The sequence below is a fragment of the Miniopterus schreibersii genome (assembly GCF_964146895.1).
Source record: "Miniopterus schreibersii genome assembly, chromosome: 1".
NCBI lineage: Eukaryota > Metazoa > Chordata > Mammalia > Chiroptera > Miniopteridae > Miniopterus > Miniopterus schreibersii.
This window is the reverse complement of record NC_138101.1, coordinates 38,369,723-38,392,335: the sequence shown is the minus strand read 5'-3', so window position 1 is coordinate 38,392,335 and position 22,613 is coordinate 38,369,723. Positions and strand designations below refer to the sequence as shown.

Here is a 22,613-nt window from a genome sequence, read left to right as displayed (position 1 = left end):
AGAACAATGGACAGGCTCATTTAAGCGTAAAGATTAGCCTTTCACTAAGGAAGCTAGAGGCTTGGGAAGAGACAACTGACAAGGACCTGCCCAGTTAGAAATTTATGATCAGATCATCTTGCGTGCTTATTTTGGGTCATGGAGCTTGTCAGGCCTGCCATGTAGCCCCTGTTTCATTCACATTTATAGCCCTTAAAATAACTCCTATCATTTCCTCTGCTAAAAAGATGTAATTTTCCCACCCTCTCTTCCATCTTCACTTTGTAAAATATTTGTCATCAGAAAATTCCAACTTAAAAGCTAAACTATCTATGTAGACCCAAATGATATTCTTCTTCTGCAATTCTATGACATTTATTTGAAACACATGTATAACTCTTCAAAAACCTTTCATGGGAATGATTTGCTTAAGCAAATTAACTTTTTCTAAATGTTGGTATCTTTGTGCTTCTCCTTTAGATATAAAGAGAATGCAATGAGGTTATCAAGAATTCACCATGACCAGCCCATGAAACCTCTAGATCGAGCAGTCTTCTGGATCGAGTTTGTCATGCGCCACAAAGGAGCCAAACACCTGCGGCCAGCCTCCCATGACCTCACCTGGTTCCAGTACCACTCTTTGGATGTGATTGGGTTCCTGCTGGCCTGTGTGGCAACTGCCATATTTGTCATCACAAAATGTGTTCTGTTTTGTTGCCGGAAGTTTGCTAACCCAGGAAAGAAGGGGAAAAGGGAGTAGTTGTTTCTGAGGCCTGAAGCTGATATGCCCCATAGATGGGACTCCTCCACTTTATTCTAGCACAATGAAGTTGTGATTTAAGGATCCCCTCTTCCTGTGACAAAATGACTTTTCACAATTTAGCTTCTCAGATCAAAATGTGTTTTCAAGTTACTACCTGCTTTAGAGTTATAAATATGTCACATCAAAGATAAAAACGTGAACGGGTGTCTAAAATGCAGCACACACTCAAACTCCCTAACAGCGAGCGCCCCTGGCAGACCTGAGTAATCAGCCACTATACTCCCTGCTGAGCCCAGAGGTAGCTCAGAATCCTCTCACAATACTGTCACAGGAAGCTGCTGCCACCTGGATTTGGCCCCTGAGGTGAAACCTCTGTGCTATCTGGTGGGTGCTCCATGAAGACAGAGGCTCGTCTGTGAGATCTTATCCCTAGGACCTAGCACTCTGCCAGGTACACAGTGGGCATTCCATAAATATTTATTGAATGAATTAATACCCCTCCTAGAAAAGTCAATCACAGTAATAAACATAATGGCTCACTTTTTTAAAAGATGGGCTGGGCAGGGCTGCAGCATCAAATCTGAGTCCCAGATCTATTAAAAAAAAAAGATAAAAACTTGTAAAAATTAAGACAAAAATAAAGCCATGTGGATAAATATTTAAATGTTATTCTAATTGCAAATTATACCCCAAAAATGAGCTTAAGTGTTTTTCAAACATTACACATGGACACAAGAACATTAAGTAGTTTATTCACATATTAATGTTACTTTGCAAATACTCAGAATATTTTAACTTTATTTTGGTGTAAAATTCTATAGTTTTATCTCTTACTATAGAAACTATTCAATAGTTAGAATTGTGTAAAATGATTCATCCTTCCCTTTCATTTTGGGAGACCACCAATGCTCCTTGGTTTTACTGTACATCCAGCTTCAGAATCATTTCTTCCTAACGATATGGCAAGTCATTTGCTTTCATCCAGTTTAAGTTAATTTACCATCAAAATGTATGTGGGTTGAGAAATATAACAACAGCTAATTGCTTCCTATTATAAAACTGAGCTATTTATGAAAGACTTCGGTTTCAGTAGTGAATTCTCTTTACCTCACAGCCCCTTAAAAAGATTCACCTGGCTGCTTTCACTCTCGTTTGGGCCTTTGATAATGGATATATGGTCCCAATTGTAGGTTTGATAATGTAGAACCCATACTCTAGAGGGGCACTTATAATGTCCAAAGATTGAGCACCTGAATTAATCTGAAATATAATTATATTACTTATAAAATTGTAGGACACACATACTTCTGTAAGCAAGGATTTAGGTTTTTTTTCTTAAGCTTCCTTCTCCTAGGCCTTTGCACCCTACACTCCCCTTGATCCCAGACTGAAGCAATTAAGGAGGTGGCGCAGCTGTGAACAAGGAGTGAAGATATCACCTTATGGAGACATCCCCAGGCACCAAGATCAAAAGAATGACTTCCAGGGCTGCAGGAGCTGCATTCCATTCCCAGTGCCAGTTTGCCCCATATAACCCCATCCCTCAGGCCACTCCACAAGACAGGTTTTGGGTGCTCTTATGCTCCCTGTCTTCGGGTTGGCGGCCTTCTCAATAACACCTTATATGACTCAACCCTGCCTCCACTGAATTGGATACAAAGACAGGCAGCCTCGAGCCCCACCGGGGTTTCCCAGTAACAAAGGGACTTACTGAATTTTCATTCCTCCAAATGTACAGTGTACATATATATACCCACTTCTTGCAAAACAAGGCACAGCATCACTTAGCTACTTTCAGACACTGAACAATTCAATGTGTTTAATGAAGGCAGTTTGAAATGATGATTATTATTCCATATAACCAAATGAGATCAGGGTATCTCATTCCTTCTCTCTTTCCTCAGAAGCCTGTTGTTTCATCCCTCACATTAACCTAATATTAAAACATTACATCCTCTGGCATGACTATAGATATACATATACAATCATCTCTTTCTTTAAACCTAGGCACACTATGACTGACCATTATTAATAGCAATGCAAAGAATACAAAAATCATGAAAATGTTATGGAAATAGGAAAATCAAATCACAAGGATTCTCAAGGCCCTCCTAAACATACACACCAGGATGGAAGTGGTCCAGGTGAGAAATCATTCCTGTCTTTATTGGTCAAGAAGACCATCATCAGAGTCTCACAATAAACACTGTACGTCCTAAGGCATGAATTCATTTTAAAAACAAATGAAAACTTCAGTGCTGGGGAAATTTTAGGAAACATTTATCACTGAGTTTCCAGAGAACTCGTGTACATATCTGAAATAATTTTTAAAAAGCAGAAGTAACATATTGCCACTGTGGATAATGATGTTAAATCATGCCTATAAGCTTAATTTTCCTCAAACCCACCCTGTAACGCATATAACTGATAAAAGTTGGTAATCATTGTATAGTGAAAAATCTTACAAATCACAAACAAAAAAGACAAACATTCCAAGAAGCAAATACGAACAGGTAATTCACATACATAAAAATGGCCACTAACAAAGGCACTGGTTTTAGGTCCACGTACACTGAGTCAATAAATTGTCACACAGAGAGTATTTATCAAGCGTAAGAATCTATGGAGGAAGTACTCGCCTCTGGTGCTGAAGCTTCTCGCAGGGAGGAGGAGCGGGGTCCCCGCAGCGGGTGCGCCTGGGGCTGGTCTCCCACTGCCCGCAGGCGCCAGGTGAGGTCTGGCCGGGGCTGCAGCCGCGCCCCCGCGCCGGGCGCCCCACAGCGGCCCCTGGCGGCCCGCCCGCCCGCTGCTCCCCGCCGGCCGCCGCCCCCAGGCGCCAGGTGAGGTCTGCGCCGGGCGCCCCACAGCGGCCCCTGGCGGCCCCCCGCCCGCTGCTCCCCGCCGGCCGCCGCCCCCAGGCGCCAGGTGAGGTCTGCGCCGGGCGCCCCACAGCGGCCCCTGGCGGCCCCCCGCCCGCTGCTCCCCGCCGCCCGCAGCCCGTGCGGCGCCTCGGCCGCGGACTGCCACCTGCTGGCGCAGCGAATCGGCCGGGTCAGCGCGGGCGGCGAGCCCGGGGTCTTCGGGCCCCCTGGCTGCTGCCGCTCGGGTCCACCCGCACTGCGTCGCCTGCGCTCCTGCGCGCCGACAGCCACAGCGCCAGACCCGGGGCGCTGCGGCTCCCGCGACGGCCCGCTGCTCCCCGCGGGTGCCTCGGCGCTGGGCTGCCCGCCGGCCTCTCCCGGGGGCCGCGCCAGGAGCCCTGAGGGCCAGAACGGGACCCCCTCTCCGACACCGCCTGGCCGCCGCTCCGCCGCGCAGGGGGCCGGGCGCGCCCCTAGCTGGGCCCCGGGCTGCTGGCGGGGCCCGGAGCTTGGAGATGGCTGCAGGGCGGGGCCTCTTGTACAGTGGCCGCCTGTTACCCTGGGCTGCCTTCCGGGGCATTTCTGCCGCGAGCGGCTGGGGAGCCGGTGGGGCGCTGCCCGCCGGGGCCGACCTGCAGAAGTGCACCGAAAGCCTTGGGTGGCTCCTCAGGCACAAAAAGCCCCACTCCCTGCGGTTGCTGGGCCCAGGAGCGCGAGTTTCTGTCACGACTAACCTGCAGTAAGCGATTTCTGGATTCTGGGTCACCCCGCCCCTGGAGGCCTAAGTGCAGCTGGGCATGTGATGTTTGCCTCATGCCCTACACATCCCTTTGAAACATTTGGAACCAAGAGCTGGGGAGAGCCCGAAGCTCTTGGAACAGGCAATCCCAGAAAGCCCTGCAGATGCTGAGGTCCCTGTGAGCAGGCCCCAGGGTTAGACTCTGACAGTCCATCGTGTAATGGGGGCCTCATGGCCGGGGCTGCCAAGGGCGATGGCCCATTATCAGTGCCTGCTTCTTCAGTGGCCCTTCCTTTCTTCATGATCAGTACCGGTGAAGCACAGACCCCTGGGTGAGCCTCTTCTCCTGGGTGGTTTTCTTAAGCAACAGACTCTTCCACAAGACGGTCTACCGAGTGGCTCAACCTCTGCAGAGGAGTTCCCCTCACCGCATCCATCCCCTGCCAAACTGGAGACCTCCATCCGCAGGCCACTGAGTCACCTGCCACCCCTAGGGGATGAATGGGTTTGGAAGGAGGCTTTGCAGCTCTTTCTTTGTTCACCTCCCCCACCAAGAAAGGCAGGACGCATTCTGCCAAGGGCCCTCTGCATATTCCCTTCTCTCTGAGGAACTGGGACCTTTGTCTCTGATGCACATAAGTTACAACCTTCCTGACACCAATATTGTGGATTTTTAACCTGTAAGTCTGAAAGGACCGCAAGTTTTCCTGCAGCTCCTTGCTAGCATTTGCCAGCTCCCGTGCCTGCACTGATGTGAATGCTTTTCTCCCTGTGCCATTTACCTTCTCCCTTCCCCTTCCTGCCATCCGCCACCTTTGGAGGAATGGATTTTGTAATTCTAGCTGTTGTGTTTTGTGGACCTGTTATTTTGTTGTTTTCTGTGAAGCACATGCATTGGATGCGTGAGGTAAAGGAGGATCTCAGGTTTTCCTGATCACGCCCCTTGTAGCCATCACTGTCTTGTTTCTTGTAACACAGGTTAGGTTTTGGTCTCTCCCGCTCCATTGAAAGACAAACAAACAAAACAAACAAACAAAAAAAACAGCCTCAAGACATGGGACAGAACAGACCTCACAGCCAGATCTGCTGGGTTTTGAGGAGTGATTTTTCTTCCCCTTGAAGGGAAAAAGCTTTTTTAACTGGCACATTTGAAGCTGCCCAACTTCAGGGACGTACCAGTTTAGATGAGTGCTACTGCAACACAGAATGCTCAGGGAGCCTGAACTTTCAAACTCTGGAGGTCTGAAATTGCCTCTTGGCCGCCATCGAGTCTGTCTGGTGTTTCAAAGGAATATTGGGTGCTGCAAATACGAACTGAAGGGATAAACTCATTAAATCCATGACACCTGTGATCGGTTAGTGTTTTCCTGCCATTTTAGAGACTAAATATGAGGAAAGGGGGAAGATGTCAAAACACTTGTACAATTTTAAAATGTCACAATTAAACATGAGCTAGTTTCCAAAAATAAATAAAAACTTACGTTGTGTGTGTGTTTGTGTGGAATCTAAAACTACGACAACGGAATGAGATGTTTTTGTGTCATGATTGCCTAACTATTAATCTATCTTTTGCTTTTTCCACTTGTGATCCAAATTCTATGACTGCTTTACTTTCAGGTGTAGCAGTTATATTTTAACTTTCTGATCAATTTCTCTTGGACATAAGCATGAACCATGGTAAAAGGGACCAGCAATTTGAAAAGAAACACTGCTCCACCAGGATGCCTACGAAGTGGATTTCCGTTCTGCTGCTGCTACAGCTGAGCTGTCACATTCGCCCTGGGTGTTGTGGAAAGGTGCTGGTGTGGCCCACAGAATATAGCCATTGGATGAATATGAAGACAATCCTGGATGAACTTGTCCACAGAGGTCATGAAGTAACTGTTCTGACATCTTCAGCTTCAATTGTTGTTGTTCCCAATAAGGCATCTGCTATTAAATTTGAGATTTTTCCTACATCTTTAACAAAAGATGATTTCGAATTATTTTTCATGCAGCTAATCAATAAATGGACATATGATCTACCAAAACATAGATTTTGGACACATTTTTCACTAATGCAAGAAATGTTTTGGGAAGGTTCTGAATTTGTTGAAAAGCTCTGCAAAGATGCTGTTTTAAATAGGAAACTTATGACAAAACTACAGGAATCAAGGTTTGATGTCATTCTTGCAGACACCGTTGGACCCTGTGGTGAGCTACTGGCAGAACTACTTAAAATACCTTTGGTGTACAGTCACCGCTTCTCTCCGGGCTACACAATTGAAAAGTATAGCGGAGGACTTCCATTCCCTCCGTCCTACGTACCTGTTGTCTTGTCAGGATTAAGTGATCAGATGACCTTCATGGAGAGGGTAGAAAATATGATATACGTGCTCTATTTTGACTTCTGGTTCCAAACATATAATCAGAAGAAGTGGGATCAGTTTATCAGAGAAGTACTAGGTAAGCCACATCTTTACTTGAAGTCTTAACTTTCCTAGTCCTTGGAAAGTGAGTTTATATAAATATTAAGTGAACGGAATTTGTCTTTTATAAGTTAAATGATTATATAATAACATATAATGATCTTTAAATCTCACAAATCCAGGGTGTCCCAAAAAATGTATACACACTTTTTTCTGATAGCTCAATTGATGTTTCTTTCCAAATTTAACACATTGGAATTAATAATTATTCAAAGTGTGTGTGTGTGTATATATATATATATATATATATATATATATATATATATATATATATATATATATGTTTTTGGGATACCCTATATTATAGAAATGCTTAAATTATGAGGTTAGTTTGAACCCTGGGTTCCACTAGTATAGAATACTCCAGGAAGTCAGAGACCCCAAATTGAGGCACTGGGGAGTTCTTTAAGCAATCACATATCCATTCTTCTTTATTTGCTTGTTAATAATAGGCTTTATTTTATGGAAGAGTTTTAGGGCCACAGCAATATTAAGTAGAGATTTCCCACATATGCCCTGACTCCTCTATTGTCAACATCCCCCATTAGAGAAGGACATTTGTTTCAACTGATGAAAATATACTGACATATCATTATTATCTAAAGTCCAAAGTTTATATTAGGGCTCACTCTTGGCGTTGTATATTCTGTGACTTTGGACAAATTTATAATATCATGTATCCACCATTATAGCATTGTACAGAGTAGTTTAACTGCCCTAAAAATCCTCTGTGCTCTGCCCATTTGTCTTACACATCAATTTTACTATAATTGTTTCATCTTTAATAAAGGTATTGGAAATTTCACTAAATATCGTCATCAAAGCACAAATGTAGATTGAGAAGTTACATATTTCTAACACAATGTCTACGGATCATTGGGGAAATTGTTTCCACTTGTTTCTCCTCATTTTTCTTATTTAAAAATTAAACTGTTTTGCCATATTACCTGAAGAATTCTTTGACAATGGAGAAATAGAATGGCTCTATCTCAGATTAGGGAACCTACAATTTGAAGTTCCTAATAATTACATTTCTTCACTAAGTGTTTATAAATCATATGTTTTAAAGGCCTAAAATCTTGTTGAAGGGTGGATAATTGTTTTATGTCTATATTTTTTGAAACCTATATTTCTCCATTAAAGACAAAATGAGCCAAAATTAAGGGTGAGCACATTTATTTCCATACTTTGTGAAAATTTTTCAGCTGTTTTTTGCAAATATTTTTATTTAATACACAAATATTATTAAGCTCCTAACATGAACCAAATGCAATAGTAGCCATACTCTCAAAAACCTCACAGTTTACTTGTAAAATCTAGAAACAAGGAAGTAGCTTGCTAAATTGTAGAATCTAGACTGAGTATTCTAGGGAAAGGCATTTCCGTGTGTATAGAGGGGTTAATTGACTGAGGAGTTGAAACCTCTGTTGTTTACATTTGCATTAGTTAATTTAGAAGCTTTACAGAGTAAACAAATGAATGTTTCATTCTTTACTGCTTAGATAAGTAATTGTTTGTGATTCTGAATGTACTGATGTAACATCAGATATGGGAATCTGATGTGACAGAGATAAAAGTCTATGTTATATATATACACATATATAATGTACATGTGTGTGTTTGCGTATACGTATACGTATATGTATATGTATATGTTTTCAAGCCAATCACTTTTATACATCTTTGGCTATATTACTACAAGCTCCTTTCAGAAAATCACCCGGTATATTCACATTACACTACTCTCATTTTCTCTGCCTTTGTTTTTGCTTTTTCCCTCCAGGAAGACCCACCACATTATTTGAGTTAATGAGTAAAGCTGAAATGTGGCTCATTCGAACCTATTGGGATTTTGAGTTTCCCCACCCACTCTTGCCACATTTTGAATTTGTTGGAGGCCTCCACTGCAAACCTGCTAAGCCTCTGCCTAAGGTGAACCTATTCATGTTTGTTTTACTTTGTTTACTTTGCACTTCCAGTAGAAATGATTCTGTGTTCTTCATTTGGGAATATCCAATCACACTATGAGAGATATGGGAATCTGGGTAAAGTGACCTGCCAATTAGAAACTCATATTTCTATACTGTTTCAAGAATCTGAATGATATTATCATTACAGAATAAAGAATTATACTTGGGAGACTTTGGAAATAGGGTCAGTTAAATTATGGTCTTCATTATTCAACACATAAGGAAGTGTGAATCGCTCATTCAAAGAATATTCTTAAAATGACCAGCATAGTCCAGAGATAAGTGCTGAATATACAGAGAAAGAGACATAGAAGCATGGAGCAGACTGAGGGATCTCAGAGGGAAGGTGGGGAGGGGGAGGAGGTGGGGAGAGATTAATCAGAGAACTCATATGTTTATAAGCATAACCCATGGACACAGACATTGGAATGGGGAAAGCCTGGGGGTGGGATGGATGTGGGGTGGAGGGGATCAGTGGGGATAAAAAGGGGACACCTGTAATATTTTCAACAAAAAAGATTTTAAAAAGTTAAGTATGGGGGGAGATTATTTTCATGTGACTCAGCTATAGGAATATTCTGGAGTGCAAAATTCTCACAAATTGTTAATAGAAAACATAAGATTAAAAGAATTTTTATGCGAAAGAAAGAAAGAAAAAGAAAGAAAAGAGAGAGAGAGAGAGAGAGGGAAGGAAAGAAGGAAGGAAGGAAGGAAGGAAGGAAGGAAGGAAGGAAGGAAGGAAGGAAGGAAGGAAGGAAGGAAGGAGAAAGAAAAGAAAAGAAAAGAAAAGAAAAGAAAAGAAAAGAAAAGAAAAGAAAAGAAAAGAAAAGAAAAGAAAAGAAAAGAGAAAAGAAAAGAAAAAAGAAAAGAAAAGGAAGGAAGAAAGGAGTAGACACAATTCCTACCCATAGAAACCTGGCATTCTACTTGGAAAGGCAGAATATAAGTAATAAAAATTGTGTGAAGGGTATTATAATAAGGTAAGACCAAAATGCTAGAGAACACCCAGCTGGGATTATAGAAAATATTTCGTATCGTTGATAATTATGTGGGACCTGGAAGATGTGCAGTGAAAGCAGGAAGGAATGGGAAAGAGGAAGACACTAAAGGTAAAGCAGGAAAAACAATGACAATTCCCCAGAAGTCCAATCAGGAAGAGGCTGAATAAAGAGGCAGATGACGCTGGAGAAGTGAGTTAGAGATAAGTAATTACAAGGACTTTGAAGCAGCTAATGAAAACATTTGGAAGCCAATGAAAAGGAAAAAGGAAGAGATATGATCAGACTTCCTTTCTTAAAAAGCCCTCAAGATACAGTCACTGGATTGAATTGTACTCGGACTAGAGTGGAAAGGCAAAGAGGGGGTTGTTGCAAGAGTTCAGGCAAATAATGGAAATCTAGACATTAAAGATGTGACGACACCTACTCTTATAATATCAACTTCATATATCTATTAGGAAGAAAAAAAATTAACATGCATATGAAATACTTAAAATATCTCTGGCACATAGTGACACAGAGTAATATTAAATATTGTTACTATTGTTGTTTTTATTACTCTTAACAATATTATTGGCCTGGCTGGGTAGCTCAGTTGGTTAGAGCATCCTCAGGATATGCCAAGGTTGTGGATTCAATCCTAGTCAGGGCACATGCAGGAAGCAGCCAATGAGTGTATGAATAAGTAGAACAACAAATCTCTCCTTTCTCTCTCTCTCAAAGCAATAAATTAAAAAAGAATATTTTTCATAACCTAATATATGTCAGCCTATAATTCCTCATTTAATAGATCAAGATTATATTTTCTATCAGAGTCACAGAGAACACATCCTGTGAAGTACTTAAAAGTAAACGTATACATAATTTGGTAATCAATTGAGCAAGTTGAAATACTACACTACACTAATAACTCCTTATAATACTTAATTTTCTCTCTTTACTTGTTTGTAGCAATCCTTTCAATAGTGTTCACTGTGCTGTTGCTCTTTTGTGATGGGTAAATTCTTCCCTCACAGGAAATGGAAGAGTTTGCCCAGAGCTCTGGAGAAAATGGTATTGTCGTGTTTACTCTGGGGTCAATGGTCACTAACATGACGGAAGAAAGTGCGAATATGATTGCATCAGCCCTTGCCCAGATTCCTCAAAAGGTTAGATAAACTACCTTAGAGTAGAAAACTAATGAGTGTGTTAAACTCTGTAAAGCGTCTCGGATTACAGAAATTGCTACATGAAAGGTAAACTATCACGATAGCTCCAATTTATCTCAGATATCAATTTGAAAAACACAATACCCATGGCAGGTGCTAAAGTAGTACAGAGAGTATTTCTGATGGACAATAACTTTGGCATTAACACTGTGATCACAAAGAAGCATATTTAAGAGGCATAGTGTGAAGTCTGGTGTTATAATAGTATCGTAGGCAGGTAAAGATACCACCAAATTCTATCTAGTCATTTGCTCCATTTTCTTGCAGGATTCCTAGGGTTCTGTAAACACTACAGAAGTTCTCAGAATGGAGTTAAATTTTAACAGTAACATTAAACGGGGAATGACAACAGCCTGAAAGGCATGACACAGTTCAGGCTTGACAGGTAATCCAGGCCTCTCTCAGTCTTCCTGAACTTGGGGTTGGGCCTATTCAGTGTTTCAAGGTGATATTCAGAGAAACGATGCCCAGGGCTCACCAAGCTGCACCCAGGGACCCAAGCCAGCCACAGTCATTTAGGGAAAGAGAAAAAGCAGCCTGTAAAAAAGACAGAGAAAACCTCCCTGGTGGCTGGGATCTGCTAAATTCTGAAGCAGGAAGACATAAAAGAAAGGCTGCAGGTGGGCCCAGCCCGCAAGGTGACCCAGTGTTTATAAATGGGCCCCAAAGCAACCCTCAGAAAAATTACTTCTCATGATTGAGGGAGAGGGAGGGAATATAAAAGAGTCCACCAGAAGCCAGCCTAGCACAGACAGTTCCAGACGCCCTCCCCACACCACACACTTCTCCATAAAGTAAGAGAATAATCGATTATTCTAATACAGAGAATACCCTTGAAGTCTCTGGGCATTTCTGAACCACTTTCAGTTTCCTAACTAATGTAGCTCTCTCCTTATCACGCACGCTAATTGGCTGAGAACTGAAGTAATGTTAACACTCACACAGCAAACAGATGTATAATCCAGCTTAGTAGTGGACTTAGAAATCGCTTGACCATTTATAATTAATTAACCACATTAATCAGTGTTGTCAGTACACTGCAGCACATTCTGAAGTGCTAAGAGTCAGTTGAATAAAATGCACCACCATCATCATATTTGATCTTTTCAACAGACAGACTATTATTTATGAAGTGCCAATGGGCTTTTCATTTCTACATTTTAAGAAAATTTTCAATCCCGGCAAGGGTGTTAATACTGGATCTATATAAAAATTACCACTTGGAAGTGGTGATTAACAAGTAGCTAAACATACTCATTAAACAGAAATTATTTATTTTTAATAATAAACTGTTAAATGGCATTTAAATTAAGTGATTTAATTCTCACAAAGAGCTGACTGCATTGATTTTGTAAATCATATGATGTAAGACTGCAATAAAATAACTTATGAAAGTAGTGAATATAAGTAAAGCACTTCTCCATCATTCAAAAAGAAATAAACAGGTTAACATTAAATCTGGAAGATGAGAGCAGGTATAATAAATAGTTAAAATCAATGTGTAGATTATTAGTAATTTGCTGGGTTTTACACTACAATTATATGACTCCCTAAAAACTTTATCTGCATGAATTGGTCATGGATCATCGCATTTGTCGAACTCCTAAGTGTGAAACGTCACGGTTGCGCTCATTCGTGACTGAATATAAAAATAAGTGCAGGTCGCACGAGTGAGTGCTCCTGTTGCATCAGCGTTTCATTGGGCCTCATTACCTGACGTGTCTGGCCCTCATTTCCTATCTGTAACAGGCAAGGCTTTACCCAGATGCCCCTGAATCTGTTTAGAATTCTAACATGATATAACTGTAGTTTGACTCAAGAAGTATGTTACTTTCTTTACCCTAACAGGTTATATGGAGATACGATGGCAAAAAGCCAGACACCTTAGGGCCAAATACTCGGCTCTATAAGTGGATCCCCCAGAATGACCTTCTTGGTAAGATTCTGGAAAACACTGAAATCGGTCAGTTCAGCCAGAATGATAAACAGGTCACTAGGAAGGACATTTATTGAACATTTCTTACTGAAAACCTCAAAAATAAAAATTAAAAATGTCCCAGTATTTATGTCCCGGTCCCAGGGGAAAAGGGTCAGCTGTAACCGTTGGCATCTTATTTCACAGTCACGTTCCTTAGGGCCGCAGACCACATGCCTTTGTTTCCTGTGTAACCACCCCTCGCAGAGCACATCTCTACACTTTCCCGATTATCTCCGTCTCCTGTTCTCTCCTTACACCTATCCTTTAACCCACTGCCCCTGAAAAAGATCAGCTCCTCTTGTATTACCAGTGACTCTCCATTTTCCACTGGGAAAAAGCTCAGAATCTCCCTCGGAAGTAATAAGATATTTCATTATAAAGTGCAGCCTTTCCTTCCTCTGATTCCTGTGCCACTGCCATCCCCTGGCCTTCTGCCTTGACTTCTACATATCACACGCAGTGACTTCACTACTTTATTAAGAGAATATATTCTAACATGCCACACCACTTTTCTGTTTTACATACTTTGTTTTTTTAATCCAGAATATTTTCTTTCAGTCTGTCCACTGGCAATTTCTATTCATTTTTGAGTCAGAAGAAACACTTTGATCTATGAAAGCCTTCACTGTCTCTCCAGCAGACTTAGGTGCCTCTTCCTATGAGTTCAGAAAGACATTTTAATTCAGTCTGAAGTGCAGACCAATTTGTTACTAAATACGTTGTCTCTGTCAGTGCCTTCATTGCCCAACTCTCATTTTATTCCAAGACTTACAGTTCATAATTTGCTGAAATTCACCCAATCCTAGGTCATCCAAAAACCAAAGCCTTTATAACTCATGGTGGAACCAATGGCATCTATGAGGCGATCTACCATGGGATCCCTATGGTGGGCATCCCTATGTTTGCTGATCAACCCGATAACATTGCTCGCATGCAGACCAAGGGAGCAGCTGTCAGATTGGACGTGAACACTATTTCAAGTACAGGTCTGCTCAATGCATTGAAGACAGTCATCAATGACCCTTCGTAAGTATCACATATTTTTTAATAGATAGTATTTATAGATAAGTCTTTTACCAATGGTGCATATGAGTTACATCTTATATTTAATAGGCTAATTTTGACATTATTAACATGATTGAACCCATCTTAAATCTTTTTTTATTTTCAATCAGACACTTACTTCAAAATCATAAATTCTTTCAATTCAATACCTAAAATTTCTGAACTATAAGTCTCTTTACACTCAAAAACTTATTTTATTATAATCATTTTAACAGATTTTATGAGATATTATTTACATACCATAAAATTCACCTGTTGAAATTATATTTTTCAAATATATGTAGTATGGTTACAGAGCTATGAAAGTATCACCATAATATAAATTCGGGACATTTTCATCATCTAAGAAAGACATATCATATGCCTTAGAAGTCACTTCCCATTCCCCTCCCCCAAGCCTCCATTAATCAACTTTTGGTCTCTACAGATTAGGCCTTCTGGACATTTCATAACAACAGAACCATACAATATATGGTCTTTTGGAACTGGCTTCTTTCACGTAGCATAATGTTTTTTAGTTTCATCCTTGTTGTAGCTTTGCACTGCTAAATAATATTCTATGATATGAATATAGCACATTTTATTTATCCTCTTATCAGTTTGTGGACATTTTGCTTGTTTCCAAGTTTGGCTATTATGAATATTGCTACTATGATTTTGTGTGAACATATGTAAAGAAGTAAAATTTAAACAGACTAAATCTTTCAAACACAAGTAATGTCTGAGTGGATTTTAAAAATTAACTACAGCCCGGCCGGGCGTACCTCAGCGATTGAGCGTAGACCTAGGCTCCAGGCAACCAGGGTTCAATTCCCAGTCAGGGCATGTGCCCGGGTTGTGGGCTTGATCCCCAGTCGGGGTCATGTAGGAGGCAGCCGATCAATGACTCTCTCATCATTGATGTTTCTCTCTCTCTCTCACTCTCCTTTCCTCTCTCTGAAATCAATAAAGATATATTTTTAAAAAATAAAAACTATATATACTATTTAGAAGCCATGCGAAATCAAAGTGTACAAGAAGATTGTAAGAAGATAGAAAAAAGATCTATTTCAACAGTGACCATAAAAGGATGTAGCTATACTATTATCAGACACAGTAAACCAGAAGCACTACTAAAAGTAAAGATAAATACTTCATAATGATAAATAGTTAATCTTTCAAAACAATACAAATTAGTAATTGGTGATACCTATTAATAAATCCCCAAGTAAAAAAAAACAGTAAAAGCAGACTAAAAGAAAGACCAAAATACACGTTTTTAATCATAATAGGATATTTTTAAAGATCTTTTTCTATAATATAAAAAAGCGGAAAAAATAAATATGTAAACAACTAACCTATTTGACATATATACAAATGGTAGAGAACATATATTCTTTAACAACATTAGGAATAGTAATGGAATTGAACATTCATGCTGGGGCAAAACCAAGACTCAGTATTCAAAATTTTTTAAATTGTAAAGAGCATATGTCCATCCAGACTAGAATTAAATTAGAAATAAAAGAAAGACCTAAAGTAAAAATACCTATAAACTTTGGAAATTAAGCAACACATTTCTAAATAATTCAGAGTCAATGCTGAAATCATAATCATACATGCACCTTCCTCTCAGCAATTCCCCTTCTAAGTATATACACAACAGAAATGCATAAATAAGTAAACCAAAAAACATACAAAAATATTTACATCAGCATTACTAGAAATAGCTAAAAAAAACACAAAAACCATCTAAATGTCCATTGAACATTACGAAGCAATAACCTGTGGCACTGTCATGCATTGAATACTGTACAGCCATGGAATTAACTACAACTGCTATAGAAAAGATAAAAGTAAGAATTACTATATGATTCCAATATATAAACAAGAAAAACTAATCGGTGGTATTAAAAGTAATGATAGCAGTTAATTTATGGAAGGGGTTAGTGAATAAAAGTCCAAGAAAGTGTGGACTTTTAGTAGCTTGTAGTATCCTATATCAGTATCTAGGTAGTAGGTACATTGGTATATTTACTTCGTGATAATTTACTAGGTAATTATGAAATTTTGAGCTGTTTACTTAGGATATGTGCATTTTTCTTATTTTTTAATACTGAAATTAAGGGTATACTTTACAAAATGTATGTTTATGTTCTGAGGAGGCAGCAAGTGATACTCAAAGACTGATTTCTGTCTTTGCTAGAATTTATAAGCACAGGTTCATGTGGGAATTAGAATAATTTCACAAGTCAGTAGCATACAGGATAATAGCTCTTCAATAAGCCACATAAAGAAATAACACAAACCAAACAAATAACTGGTTAATCACACTCTTGTTCCCGGCAAAGGGAGAATAAAGTCCAAATTTAATAAAGAATCAGTGGCCGACCAAGAGCTGATTTCCAGCTGCCAGCACAAAGGTAAAAGTCCCCCGCTGTGAGAGCAAGTTGCCAGGGAGCAAAGACACCATCGTTGGAAAGCTGGCCGATCTCTTTCACTGGGCTGCTTTGAGGGTTATCACCACTGTCTAAGAGACACATGTCACCAAGGGTCTCTGGAGAGCTTTTAGGTTAATGAAGAGTCACACTGCCAAACCAAAACTCTCAGACAGTCCTCACAAACTCTCAATATTTGTAGTCTAAATGTTTCCTTGCTATATAGTTGCTCCTCCACGTCTTTTTATCAATAAGCTCCTAGGGTGGCTGGGGAGGCCTCTGCTTATGAACAAACACCAGATGTAGAATGACATCCTCGCAGGACTTACTTCATTCTTGTATCAAAGCAACTTTTGTCTTTGTCTTAAACAAGTTGATTAAAACAACTTCACTTAACTCATAAACAAGTGGATTTGAAATCACATTAAACCAGTGCACTTGTATTTAGAAATCTAGGGATCAAATGGTGAAAAAAAATCAAAAACATAGAAGAAATGACTAGAGGTGCTATAAGTGTGACCAGGAAAAGCTTCTCTGAGACACGACAGTGAGGCCAAGGCCTCCATCAGAAGTTAAAAGCAGCCTTGGGGTGTTGCAAGAAAGACTTCTCCAAAAGAGGGACAGAGGAGACAGAACGTGCAAAGGTACTGAGGTGGAAACATACTTGGCAACTTCATTGAACAGCCAGGAGTTCAATGTGCCTAAAACAGAGTGTGCATAGGACAAAGTGACAGGACAGGAGATTGCCAGGGGTCTGTCCATTGGCAAAATGCAAAATTCAATCTAGTAAATTTGAAGATCTAATTGGCTATTTTAAGCAATTCATGAATCAGGCAGTGTACCATTAGCAACTAGGAGGGCTCTTAGAGGGATTGCACAGAATGGAAGGTTTGTATAGGAAGAGGTGTGTGGCAGGAGAGTTAGTAACAAAAGAAAAGGAAAGATTATTTTTAGACGTGGGCATCTTTTTCCAGGAAAGAAATGGCAAGGGTTTTGTTTTTTAAAAATATATATATATCTTTATTGATCTCAGAGAGAGGAAGAGAGAGGGAGAAAGAGCAATAGAAACATCAGTGATGAGAGAGTTGTCATTGATCAGCTGCCTCCTGCCCCCGACTGGGGAGAGCCCGCAACCCGGGCATGTGCCCTGACTGGGAATCGAACCTCTATCTCCTGGGTCTTAGGTCGATGCTCAACCACAGAGCCATGCCCTGCCAGGCTGGCAAGGGTTTTATCATGGAGATTGCCTCTTCTTCCTATTGGAGATGGAGAGGGTCCAAGTGACAGATTTTCTGATCATTGGTATTGATCAGAAAGTTCCAGACTGGTTGATTAAGGTTATATTTCTGGGAGAAGTTGAAATATCAGTTGAATCGGGTATTAAATACAGGTTTGGCATCATGGTCTTTTAGCAGGAGTAATGCCATTTGGAGCCTATGGTTTTCTCTTTAATACCATGTAGGGTCTTGTAGACCAAAAAAGGTTTGGAATTTATTCTAAATGGGTTGAGAAGCCAGATGGAAATTTTGACAGGAGAGTGTAATAATCTTATGTGCTTCAAAATAATTATCATTCTGGTCAGAAAATGGATAACACAGTTATGAAGAGAAGAGTAGAAACATAGGGACTAGTGAGGAGGCATTTCTCCCGCCATCATTCAATTCCTCTTTAAAAACTCCAAATGCATTGTCCTAAAACTGCATTTCACCGTTTGATTTATGTTGAACAAAGAAAGTCCAAACCTATCGAAAAATTTTTATAAACATTTATTTGAGCTAATAACTGAGGTCCAGAAGCAATATCAACAAATGAAAAAAACGCTCTTGAGAATGGCAGTTTGGCAGCTCTTTCTTTGCCTTTACAATCAAAGGAGAAGACACAAGAAATGTTACATGACATCCATTAGTAGATTAAGGAAGCAGGAGAAAGCAAAGTGGAGGTGGCCGGCGGGGGAGGTGCGGGGGGATCTCCAGGACTGGATAGAAAGTAAAATGGAGATACATACTTCTTTTACATTGGTAGGTACAGAACAGTTAACATTTAACATTTATAGAAAATACAGCTGCCTTGTGGGCAACAGGAGAAATTTGTGGTCACTGTGCTCTGGTACTTGCGGTTATGCCTTTGAGAAATTACTCTGGCATTTCAAAGGTATATTATCCTAGATGCATTAGAACAATGGACAGGCTCATTTAAGCGTAAAGATTAGCCTTTCACTAAGGAAGCTAGAGGCTTGGGAAGAGACAACTGACAAGGACCTGCCCAGTTAGAAATTTATGATCAGATCATCTTGCGTGCTTATTTTGGGTCATGGAGCTTGTCAGGCCTGCCATGTAGCCCCTGTTTCATTCACATTTATAGCCCTTAAAATAACTCCTATCATTTCCTCTGCTAAAAAGATGTAATTTTCCCACCCTCTCTTCCATCTTCACTTTGTAAAATATTTGTCATCAGAAAATTCCAACTTAAAAGCTAAACTATCTATGTAGACCCAAATGATATTCTTCTTCTGCAATTCTATGACATTTATTTGAAACACATGTATAACTCTTCAAAAACCTTTCATGGGAATGATTTGCTTAAGCAAATTAACTTTTTCTAAATGTTGGTATCTTTGTGCTTCTCCTTTAGATATAAAGAGAATGCAATGAGGTTATCAAGAATTCACCATGACCAGCCCATGAAACCTCTAGATCGAGCAGTCTTCTGGATCGAGTTTGTCATGCGCCACAAAGGAGCCAAACACCTGCGGCCAGCCTCCCATGACCTCACCTGGTTCCAGTACCACTCTTTGGATGTGATTGGGTTCCTGCTGGCCTGTGTGGCAACTGCCATATTTGTCATCACAAAATGTGTTCTGTTTTGTTGCCGGAAGTTTGCTAACCCAGGAAAGAAGGGGAAAAGGGAGTAGTTGTTTCTGAGGCCTGAAGCTGATATGCCCCATAGATGGGACTCCTCCACTTTATTCTAGCACAATGAAGTTGTGATTTAAGGATCCCCTCTTCCTGTGACAAAATGACTTTTCACAATTTAGCTTCTCAGATCAAAATGTGTTTTCAAGTTACTACCTGCTTTAGAGTTATAAATATGTCACATCAAAGATAAAAACGTGAACGGGTGTCTAAAATGCAGCACACACTCAAACTCCCTAACAGCGAGCGCCCCTGGCAGACCTGAGTAATCAGCCACTATACTCCCTGCTGAGCCCAGAGGTAGCTCAGAATCCTCTCACAATACTGTCACAGGAAGCTGCTGCCACCTGGATTTGGCCCCTGAGGTGAAACCTCTGTGCTATCTGGTGGGTGCTCCATGAAGACAGAGGCTCGTCTGTGAGATCTTATCCCTAGGACCTAGCACTCTGCCAGGTACACAGTGGGCATTCCATAAATATTTATTGAATGAATTAATACCCCTCCTAGAAAAGTCAATCACAGTAATAAACATAATGGCTCACTTTTTTAAAAGATGGGCTGGGCAGGGCTGCAGCATCAAATCTGAGTCCCAGATCTATTAAAAAAAAAAGATAAAAACTTGTAAAAATTAAGACAAAAATAAAGCCATGTGGATAAATATTTAAATGTTATTCTAATTGCAAATTATACCCCAAAAATGAGCTTAAGTGTTTTTCAAACATTACACATGGACACAAGAACATTAAGTAGTTTATTCACATATTAATGTTACTTTGCAAATACTCAGAATATTTTAACTTTATTTTGGTGTAAAATTCTATAGTTTTATCTCTTACTATAGAAACTATTCAATAGTTAGAATTGTGTAAAATGATTCATCCTTCCCTTTCATTTTGGGAGACCACCAATGCTCCTTGGTTTTACTGTACATCCAGCTTCAGAATCATTTCTTCCTAACGATATGGCAAGTCATTTGCTTTCATCCAGTTTAAGTTAATTTACCATCAAAATGTATGTGGGTTGAGAAATATAACAACAGCTAATTGCTTCCTATTATAAAACTGAGCTATTTATGAAAGACTTCGGTTTCAGTAGTGAATTCTCTTTACCTCACAGCCCCTTAAAAAGATTCACCTGGCTGCTTTCACTCTCGTTTGGGCCTTTGATAATGGATATATGGTCCCAATTGTAGGTTTGATAATGTAGAACCCATACTCTAGAGGGGCACTTATAATGTCCAAAGATTGAGCACCTGAATTAATCTGAAATATAATTATATTACTTATAAAATTGTAGGACACACATACTTCTGTAAGCAAGGATTTAGGTTTTTTTTCTTAAGCTTCCTTCTCCTAGGCCTTTGCACCCTACACTCCCCTTGATCCCAGACTGAAGCAATTAAGGAGGTGGCGCAGCTGTGAACAAGGAGTGAAGATATCACCTTATGGAGACATCCCCAGGCACCAAGATCAAAAGAATGACTTCCAGGGCTGCAGGAGCTGCATTCCATTCCCAGTGCCAGTTTGCCCCATATAACCCCATCCCTCAGGCCACTCCACAAGACAGGTTTTGGGTGCTCTTATGCTCCCTGTCTTCGGGTTGGCGGCCTTCTCAATAACACCTTATATGACTCAACCCTGCCTCCACTGAATTGGATACAAAGACAGGCAGCCTCGAGCCCCACCGGGGTTTCCCAGTAACAAAGGGACTTACTGAATTTTCATTCCTCCAAATGTACAGTGTACATATATATACCCACTTCTTGCAAAACAAGGCACAGCATCACTTAGCTACTTTCAGACACTGAACAATTCAATGTGTTTAATGAAGGCAGTTTGAAATGATGATTATTATTCCATATAACCAAATGAGATCAGGGTATCTCATTCCTTCTCTCTTTCCTCAGAAGCCTGTTGTTTCATCCCTCACATTAACCTAATATTAAAACATTACATCCTCTGGCATGACTATAGATATACATATACAATCATCTCTTTCTTTAAACCTAGGCACACTATGACTGACCATTATTAATAGCAATGCAAAGAATACAAAAATCATGAAAATGTTATGGAAATAGGAAAATCAAATCACAAGGATTCTCAAGGCCCTCCTAAACATACACACCAGGATGGAAGTGGTCCAGGTGAGAAATCATTCCTGTCTTTATTGGTCAAGAAGACCATCATCAGAGTCTCACAATAAACACTGTACGTCCTAAGGCATGAATTCATTTTAAAAACAAATGAAAACTTCAGTGCTGGGGAAATTTTAGGAAACATTTATCACTGAGTTTCCAGAGAACTCGTGTACATATCTGAAATAATTTTTAAAAAGCAGAAGTAACATATTGCCACTGTGGATAATGATGTTAAATCATGCCTATAAGCTTAATTTTCCTCAAACCCACCCTGTAACGCATATAACTGATAAAAGTTGGTAATCATTGTATAGTGAAAAATCTTACAAATCACAAACAAAAAAGACAAACATTCCAAGAAGCAAATACGAACAGGTAATTCACATACATAAAAATGGCCACTAACAAAGGCACTGGTTTTAGGTCCACGTACACTGAGTCAATAAATTGTCACACAGAGAGTATTTATCAAGCGTAAGAATCTATGGAGGAAGTACTCGCCTCTGGTGCTGAAGCTTCTCGCAGGGAGGAGGAGCGGGGTCCCCGCAGCGGGTGCGCCTGGGGCTGGTCTCCCACTGCCCGCAGGCGCCAGGTGAGGTCTGGCCGGGGCTGCAGCCGCGCCCCCGCGCCGGGCGCCCCACAGCGGCCCCTGGCGGCCCGCCCGCCCGCTGCTCCCCGCCGGCCGCCGCCCCCAGGCGCCAGGTGAGGTCTGCGCCGGGCGCCCCACAGCGGCCCCTGGCGGCCCCCCGCCCGCTGCTCCCCGCCGGCCGCCGCCCCCAGGCGCCAGGTGAGGTCTGCGCCGGGCGCCCCACAGCGGCCCCTGGCGGCCCCCCGCCCGCTGCTCCCCGCCGCCCGCAGCCCGTGCGGCGCCTCGGCCGCGGACTGCCACCTGCTGGCGCAGCGAATCGGCCGGGTCAGCGCGGGCGGCGAGCCCGGGGTCTTCGGGCCCCCTGGCTGCTGCCGCTCGGGTCCACCCGCACTGCGTCGCCTGCGCTCCTGCGCGCCGACAGCCACAGCGCCAGACCCGGGGCGCTGCGGCTCCCGCGACGGCCCGCTGCTCCCCGCGGGTGCCTCGGCGCTGGGCTGCCCGCCGGCCTCTCCCGGGGGCCGCGCCA

The 22,613-nt window shown here is 41.2% G+C and overlaps 2 protein-coding genes across 3 annotated transcripts in view; both read left to right on the top strand.

Moving 5' to 3' along the window:
* Nucleotides 1-2,350, top strand: part of LOC308559263 (UDP-glucuronosyltransferase 2B31-like) — a 75,352-nt gene extending 73,002 nt beyond the window's left edge. For both annotated transcript variants that reach the window (XM_081141820.1, XM_081141815.1), the window contains exon 6: nucleotides 460-2,350. In XM_081141820.1, the coding sequence (XP_080997946.1) occupies nucleotides 460-739 (280 nt within the window). In that variant the 3' untranslated portion in view covers nucleotides 740-2,350. The remainder of the gene's footprint in view (nucleotides 1-459) is intronic.
* Nucleotides 2,351-4,619: 2,269 nt separating this feature from the next.
* Nucleotides 4,620-20,968, top strand: LOC308559258 (UDP-glucuronosyltransferase 2B31-like). The gene is made up of 6 exons (XM_081141803.1): nucleotides 4,620-6,787; nucleotides 8,594-8,742; nucleotides 10,795-10,926; nucleotides 12,835-12,922; nucleotides 13,771-13,990; nucleotides 19,078-20,968. The coding sequence occupies exons 1-6, from the start codon at nucleotides 6,010-6,012 to the stop codon at nucleotides 19,355-19,357; spliced, it is 1,647 nt and encodes a 548-aa protein (XP_080997929.1). The 5' UTR covers nucleotides 4,620-6,009; the 3' UTR covers nucleotides 19,358-20,968.
* Nucleotides 20,969-22,613: the final 1,645 nt, after the last annotated feature.